General features: G+C 42.1%; 1 protein-coding gene across 1 annotated transcript in view; it reads right to left on the bottom strand.

Moving 5' to 3' along the window:
- Positions 1-7,773: 7,773 nt before the first annotated feature.
- Positions 7,774-8,879, bottom strand: part of LOC123813082 (filaggrin-2-like) — a 9,807-nt gene continuing 8,701 nt past the window's right edge. Inside the window, exon 13 of the mRNA XM_045830129.1 lies at positions 7,774-7,934. Coding sequence (XP_045686085.1) covers positions 7,774-7,934 — 161 coding nt within the window. The remainder of the gene's footprint in view (positions 7,935-8,879) is intronic.

Below are 8,879 nucleotides of genomic sequence, written 5' to 3'. Positions count from 1 at the left end.
GAGCACATGGAACCTATAGGCTCCTGTAAGGATTTCTCCTTCAGGAAGCCAATGGGGAATTTTTGAGCAGAGGAGGTTACATGATCTAATTTAGATTTGAAAAGGATCACTCTGTTGAGACTAGGCTGTGGAATGGCAAGTGTGGAAGCATGTAGGTGGGTAAGGGTGCTATTGCAGTAATCCAGCTAGATGATGGTTGGAGCAGGTGATAGATGTGGAGGTGGTGAGAGGTGACTGGATTCTGGGTATATTTTACAGGCAAAGCCAATGAGTTTCTCTGATAGAATGGAGACAAGGATGTGAAGTGAAAGAGAAAGACAGAAATGTAGGATGGCCCTAAGGTCTTGACAAGAGCATATGCAAGGCTGGAATTGCTGTCCACTGAGGTGGGAATTCTGCGGGCTTAGATTGAAAGATAAGAAATTTAGTTTCAGACATGTTAAGTTTGAAATCACTGTTTGATACACAAATAGAAATGTTGTACAGGCAGTTGGATAAAAGAACCTGGAGTTCAGAAGGGAGAGATAGAAATTATCCTCTGACCCAAGGTGATGGGACTGGCTAGAATTACCTGGAGAATAAATGTTGATGAATAAAAAGGAGATCCAAGGACTAAGCCCTGAGGACCCCTAGTACTGAGAGGTTGAGAGAAGAAGAGAAACTAGCAGCAGAGATTGAGACGGGAACCTTGGTGAGGTAGAAGGAAAACCAAGAAAATATAATATCTCAGCAGGCAAATGAAATGAATGTATTAAAAAGGAGTGAGTGACTGAATGCCAGTGATGAGATTCAGCAGTGGGGTCTGGTGACTTCGGTAGACCCAGTGTAGATCGGTGAGAGCAAAAGTCTTGGAGAAGGTTTTTAACAGCTGAATTTTCTCCTGAAATTGCCCTGAAATTCTCTCCCATCTCCCCTCTGGTCACTGTCAGCCTGCTCTGTATTTCAGTGTCTTTGGTTATATTTTGCTTGTTTGTTTTGTTGTTTAGATTCCTCTTCATTGCTCATTTTCTGGGTCCTCCCCCCACACAGAGCCAGCAGACTCGTGCCCATATCTAAGACTTCGTCAACCTGGCCAACAATGTTTCGTGCACCTTTGAAGTCCCCAGAGACTCTGCTCCACTCAATTTAAGGGCTCACCCAAGCTGCTTTTCCATATGAAGGCTTGTCTTGGCTCATGTTTTATAACTTCCTAACTCCTCTCAAAAAAGCAGCAGCTGGCCTCAGTGAGCCCCAGGCCTGGAACTTGCAGCCTAGAATCACAGCTTGTCTTCACCTGGAAATCTCCAAGCCCAGCACAAGTGGTAACCATCTCAGATTGCTTTATAGCTCGGGCAGGGTAGCCTCGGGCAACATACAGGTAGGGGCTGATCTTGGCCTTCCCCACCTGGGAAACTCCAGGGCCAGCACACCCAGGGGACAGCTACAGATCACTTCAGAGCACCCCCACCCTGTCCCTGCACAGCTGATACTCCATGGAGGGCAGAGGTTGGTGATCAGTGGTCACAGTCAATCCTTGTAGCTGGCCTGGGTAAATACCTCCCATGGATCTGCCAACACCAACCAGGGCTCAACCTACAAGAGGGGGGTGTACTCAGCCCATAGGAATGCAGAACCTCAAGTACCCAGTTTGGGTTATATGAGAAGCTATACCACTAGACCCTATAGGACATCTACTATATTAAGCCACACTACCAAGACATGGAGTCAAAGCTGCTCTACTTAATACATTGAAACTAACACAGGGAGGCTGCCAAAATGAGGAGACATAGAACATGGTCCAAACAAAAGAACAGATCAAAATTCCCCCCAAAAGCTAAATGAAATGGAAGTAAGTAATCAGATGCAGAGTTTAAAACACTGGTTATAAGCATGCTCAAGGAACTTAGCGAGGACCTCAGCATCATAAAAACGATCCAGTCAGGAACAAAGGATACACTAATTGAAATAAAGAACAATTTACATGAAAACAACAGTAGAGTGGATGAAGTCAAGAATCAAATCAATGATTTAGAACATTAGGAAGCAAAAAACAACCAGAATGACAAGAAGAAAAAATCTAAAAAAACGAGGATAGCACAAGCAGCCTGTGGAACAACTTTATGCAATCCAGCATTTGCTTCATATGGGTGTCATAGAGAGAAGAAGAAGAGCAAGAAATTTGAAATCTATTTAAAAAATAATGAAAGGAAACTTTTCTAATTTGGTGAAGGTAATAGGCAAGTCTAGGAAGCATAGAAAGACCCAAAAAAGATGGACACAAAGAGACCCACTCCAAGACACATCGTAATTAAAATGCCACAGGTTAAAGACAACAAGATGGGTGGGGGGTGTGGGAAATTAGGTGAAGAGCTGAGGGTGTTGAGAAGTACAAATAGGATTACATCCCCAAATCATCATGGGGATGTAAAGTACAGTACTGGAAATGGAGTAGCCAAAGAGCATACACATGACTCGTGGACATGCGCAAGGGTGGGGGAGTTGCCTGAGGGAGTAGGGGGTGCTGGATGGAGGGGAGCAAAGGGGAAAAAGCAGGAAAACTTTAATAATATAATGAATAAAATAGAATTCAAAGTAAAACATCAAAATCGGTGAATTTTTGTGTAGCCATTGTAATATTGAAGATGGAAGAAAATAAGCAACATTTTTGGCATATAATGCTTTATTATTGCAAGAAAGGTAAAAAAACTACAACTGAAATGCAAAAAAAGATTTTCACAGAGTGTGGAGAAGGTGCTGTGACTGATCGAATGTGTCAAAAGTGGTTTGTGAAGTTTCTTGGTACTTTGGACATTTTGGCCAAATAATTCTTTGTTGTGGGGGTGCATTATGCATTGGAAGAAATTTAGCATCACTCCTGGCCTCTACCCACTAGAGGCCAATAGTGGGAGATTGCTAACATACTCAACATATCCAAATCAATAAAGTTATTGGTGAAAATGAAAAATGTGTCTTTTACTATATGGAAAAAACTAAATGAACTTTTTGGCCAACTCAGTATGTTAGACTAATAGGTAGTGGAGACTGGTCTGAAGTGACTGTCAGTATAGGCCCAGGTACCTTACTGCCTGAGGTGCAGAGACTGTTGATTATTTTTCAATGTCTATTACTTTCTTTTTTTCTTTCATTGAATTCCTAAATTTTAACTGGACACATGGCCGCTCAGACTAAAGACTACATTTCCTTGTATCTCTTACAGCTAGATGTGACCACGTGAGTAGGTACTGGTCAGAGCAATGTGCTTAGAGGTGTACGAGGACCTACTTTCAATGTTTCCTTTTCTTCTCCCTCTAGCCGGACTGCACAGGTACAGACAGCAGCCATTCTAGACTGCAGACTGGCGATGTTGGGCTGTGGGTAAGAGAATGACAGGATGGAAAGATACGAGGTACCTAATGCTGCCCAGTGCAATATAATTCTCTGGACCGCCTACTTAGACTTTTCACTAGGAGGAAAAAACCCTTTATCATCTACTTACCTCCTCTGCCTGATTATACTTTTGTATTGTATTTGGACTTGAATCTGTTAAAGGCACCTGCTTTATTAAAAATTAAAACAAATTTTTGTTTACCAAGTAAATCTAAACCCAAGGAGACTGAAACTTTCTGATGAGCAAGAGAAATGATCCTTATCTTATATATAGGATGTTGGAGTAATAATTACAAGGTATGTGGAGACATTATAGCTCAGATGGCCAAATTATCTATCATATTACAAAAATAGTTTGGATGAGAAGTAAAATTTCCTAATAAAAGATTTGGAGTTATCATATGCTTCAGGGCTAAAGGTCACATTCTTGGATGAGCAACCCAAAACTTAGTTGAATTACTTGAGAATCTTCTTTCTCCTCCTCAGTAAACACTGAAGAAAAGCATTTACTTTATTGGAAATAGTAAGCAAAACTTACATTGACTTAGACTGAAATAATATCATTGCCTCGCTTAGCCAGTTTCTTATTTATATACTCCTTTTACTTCAGTGCTTGGTGAAACATTAACATTCTCTGATCATTTCCTTCTCTTCCAAGGCTAGTAATGGTCAGGACAATGCTTCGCCTTCTCAAAGTACTTATTTCAACCAGTTTGCTCAACCCAAGGTTTCTCCCAAATACCACTGTGACATGCATTTTCTATTCTTTTTACCCGGTGCTGACTTAAAAATTATGGATTTATTATTAGTATTTGCACTGTAGTGAAAGAAATAAACCAGGCATGATACTGACACACACTGACTCCGGCAGAGTGACGACGACCTCTGGGAACAGGGTGAACAGAGAATGTTGGGCAGGTGCCTTCAGCTCTCTCCATACACCAGCGGACCTGTTTAAACAAGGACAGAAATCTGACCCAGTTATAGTACGATATTAATATCTGCTCAATCTCTATGGAGGCTACATATGTATCTGTTGGGAACCGCCCTGACTGGTATCAGAAGCTGAAACCCCCGCCTAGCTAAGGCTAAGGGAACGCCCTTGGAACTGTAAGCCAGCAAGGAGACAAAAGCTTATCTTCCTGGCAGGAATGCTGCTTCTGCTGCTTTATTCATAACTGAACCCCAAAAAGCTTGGTCGGTTAGCCAAAGATGGGTAAGATTCCCCACGGGGGGAACAACCTAAGACAGGCACGATCACTTTGGGAGGCCCCCCTAAAAGAAGGACTTGGGGGGCTGCAGCAAAAGGGGGTGATGGACCCTCGCTCCTTGGCTTTGACATAGCCTGAGTTCTCAGTGTCTGGAAGAAAATCTCCTTATCTCTCGGTTGCCTTAGTTCCCTTGCTCCACCTAAGCCTGAAACAATGACAGGGTGGTGCAGCTCGGTACTGAGAAGTGCGGATTCCCCAGGGTGATCAGGCCTAAGAAAGAATATGTAAATTACTGTGAAACCTTCTTTGTTTAGAATGCTCTCAGTTGAATGAGAAGGGTCTTAGGAGGAAGTTATTTTGTTCCTCAGTCTTACAGCTCTTTGACCCCAACTCAATAGACCGGCAGAGTTCTTTGTTTTCTATAGTTCCTTACTTCCCCTAATGAGTACTGTACTTTACCTGAATTATTATGCAAAATGAGCCTAATAAAAGCAGGTATGGACGGTAAATCAGCGCGCTCCCCCACTGGGGGGGTGGCCATTCCGTCCCTACTTCCCCACAGAAACTAGTCTGTCTCTGTGCATGTGTGTTTTTTCTCGAGTATTGTCGAGCCATCCACAGTGTTCCGTGGTCACTGCTGGCCGGTGACCCACGCGCAACATGTATCGAAGTATTTTTCTATTTGAAATGTTTTATGATTAGACACTTAAAAAGGAGGGAGTGGAGGAAGAGAAATTGTTCTCAAGTAGGATAATCCCGGAATGTTCTGACCACCTTACATTAAACACGTAGTAAATCTAAGCTCTCTAGATGCTTTTTAAAGAAACTTTTATAGATAAAGTAATGGAGTTTTTTATCCCTTGAAACTTCCCTGCCAACCTGACTGCTTTAGCACTGTGCTCCCCATTTTACAGTCACCTGGATCAATATGTGTGTGGCTCCCAGTCTTGCTCCTGACCACGCTCTTGCCTCAGTTCCTGCTTCTGTTCTGGTCTGCAGTTGGCTTTACTGCCCCTTGCTCATGACCCCCAGTTGCTCAACACGGACACTGTCTCCAGGCTTTAGGTTCTCTGGGTTGGATCCATCTACTCAATCACTAGCTCTGTGTTTCCTGGGCTGATGTCACCTGGGTCTTCTTACGTGTCTTGTACACTGGGCCTGTCTAATCTTAGGCAGTTCTGCCAGAGCACTTTCCCAGCCTCTCCAAGACCTCATGCGAGCAGCTCCACTTTTGCCTTTTTTGCTACTCCTATCTCAACTTGACTTAATTCTTGGAAGCAGTTAGGTGAACACTGGAAGTTAACGAGGAGAGTTAAGAAAAGACTCAGGATTGGAAATAAAGACTTGGGAATTGTGAAAACGTAGTCAATGGAAAAAGAAGTGGGAATGAATGAAATTATCTCCAAAGACAGTTTAGAAATAACAAAGGAAAATACAAGGACTGGACTCTGGGGAAACCACCAGTGTACGGGCCAAGGCAGCGGAAGAGGGTTCAGCAAGGAAAGCAAACCAAGTCCAGTGAGCAGGGAGAGAACCTGGAGTGAATGCTGCCTCGGAAGTCAAGAGGAAGAAAGTCCCAAGAAAGGGGCAAAAACACTCACTGTTTTAGATGAATAAGGAGAAAGCTACTAGAGCTGAAAATTAAGATGTCATGGGACATTTCAGCAAGAGAAGAACAGAGTGGGGCAGTAGAAACCAGATGAACTAAGAAGTATGAGGTGAGGAAGTGGAAGTGAGTACAGACCGTAGCAAAGATTCTCTAATGTGCCTCAAAGTCATTCAGATGGAGTGGTGAAGCTGTTAAAAGATACACATTTATGAGTCTCACTCTCAGAAGTTTGAATTTAGTCTTAGCAAAGGCTCAAAATTTACCTTTTTAAAGCACGCGAGTTTTAGTAAAGTCTGGACTATATTAAAAAGTGGCAATGAAAAAGAGAGAAGATAGTGGGAGGACAAACCTTTCTGTTGGTGGGGATGACAACCAAACCTTGTAATTTTAAACTTGCTTCACTGAGACAGCGTCTGCCCTGAGCAGTAAAATGTGCTGACTTGCCAATACTAATCTGCTTAACAGCTGTGCTTTTTATCATAAGTTATTTAATTGCCTTTTGGTATAAATCAGCTTGGCCACCATGACCTGATATATGCTAGGGCCTGAGGACCCCTGGATGAACTGAATGTTGATATTTTAGCTTCAATAAATGTTTTTTGTTTGTTTCTGACAAGCCTAGGAACCAAGTACTTGAGAATTAAGAATAAAATTTGAATTCATTTCCAACCATCGTTTTATCTGTCCTTTCTCATTTGCTAATAACAAAAGTGCTAGTGATAACCTTCTAGGCAATCTTGGCAAAAGAGCCTTTTAGTGTTTCCAACCTGGGGCCTTTTGTGATTTTCAAGTCCTTTAGCACTTATTCTTTAAATCCTTGCTATCTGAATTCTTCCTATTCTATTTAATTATACTATTTAAGGTCACCCAGTGATGTAAGATCCACATTTATTTATTTTTTTAAAGATTTTAGTTTTAGAGAGGGGAAAGGAAGGAGAAAAGGAAACATCAATGTGTGGTGGCCTCTCATGTGCCTCCCCCACTGGGGACCTGGCTTACATTCCAGGCATGTTCCCTGACTGAAAATCAAACTGATGACACTTTGGTTCCCAGGCTGGCACTCAGTCCACTAAGGCACCACCAGCCAGAGCTCATCAGCCTTTAATTTTGAATAAAAGTAGGTGAGGGGCAGTGGCTGGGTGGCTCAGTTGATTAGAGCATTGGCTCATGTACTGAATTTTGCAGTGTATAATGAGCATTTTGCCCAGATTTTTTGAGGGGAAAATAAGGATGTGCATTATACATGGGTAGTACTAAGTTGTGGGTGCACCTTATATACAGGAGTGCATTATGCATGGCAAAATATGGCACCAAAGGCTGCTGGTTAGATCCCCTATAGGGACCCGTACAGCAAGCAAGTGATCGATGTCTCTTTCTCTAAAATCAATAAACATATCCTTTGGTGAGGATTTAATAAAAATAATTAATCATAATATCTGGGTAGTTATATATTTTGTGCAAAACCAAAGGCCTTTCTTGGCAGTTTAACTTGAGGTTGCTGGGAGACTTACAAAATACCAGGTCTATCTATTGGATTGGTAGTTTTCTTCTCAGCTGTACAGTCTCAAAGCCTCTGAATCATCTTCACTAGTCACTGGCTACTCCAGAGTCCATGCTCACAGCTGCATTGTCTAAGGCCTGAGGCCTTTTCCTCTGGTCGGCTATAAGAGAAGCCACATAGACCTCCATTCCACCAAAACTTGTGGCAGCGGTACTAGAAACCCAAGCACCAAACACTTCCATTAGGCCTGGGGTAGGGAAGATCCACACTTAATTATCTTTTTGTTTTTAAATTTTTGATACTCTGGAGTATTAGAGATCATTAATGCCACTTTCCTAAAATTATTCTTTGGATGTGTCTTCGTTATGGATGACCACAAAGTAACTGCACATACAGGGTCTGTCTGGAAAAAGTTGAACCATCATTAGTATAACAAGAACGATTTATATGACATCGCTGTAACTGGAGAGCCAAGGAGAGTGGACTGGAATGTGCATGCATGAACAATGATGATTTCACTCTACTAGTCAGTGGGAGCAGTAGATGCCACTGAGTGAGCATGTGTACTGTCTGACCATCACATTCAAAGTGACTGAGCCAGTAGAGCAACAAATCTGCATCTAATTTTTCATTAAGCTTGAACATTCCTCCATGAAACTATTCAGATGATTCAGAAGGCTGAGGCTGTGGGCAACTGGTGATTGGCAGCTTCATCATGACAACATGCCCACTCATGTATTATGTCAAAATATGGCACCAAAGGCTGCCATACTCATGCAGAGTATTTGGTGAAACATCAAATCACCCAGGTGACTCAGCCCCCCTATGGCTCAGATTTGGCACCCTGTGACATCTGGCTTTTCCCAAAACCAAAATCACCTTTGAAAGAGAAGAGACTTCAGACCCTCAGTGATATTCAGGAAAATATGACGGGGTAGCTGATGGCGATTGGGAGAACTGTGTGAGGTCCCAAGGTGCCTAGTTTGAAGGGGACTGGGTTGCCATTATCTGATGTACAGTGTTTCTTACATCTTCTTCAATAAATGTCTCTGTTTTTCATATTATGTGGCTGCATACCTTCTGGACAGACCTTGTCTATATAGGTAGGCAGCTATATATGTATGTATACATATATATATTGTATATGTGTAATGCATATGTAATATATTATCTGCTACAAATATAAATATAC

This window comes from Phyllostomus hastatus, unplaced genomic scaffold (assembly GCF_019186645.2).
Source record: "Phyllostomus hastatus isolate PE091 unplaced genomic scaffold, TTU_PhHast_1.1 phas_scaffold_93, whole genome shotgun sequence".
NCBI lineage: Eukaryota > Metazoa > Chordata > Mammalia > Chiroptera > Phyllostomidae > Phyllostomus > Phyllostomus hastatus.
This window is presented reverse-complemented; position numbering and strand designations above follow the sequence as displayed.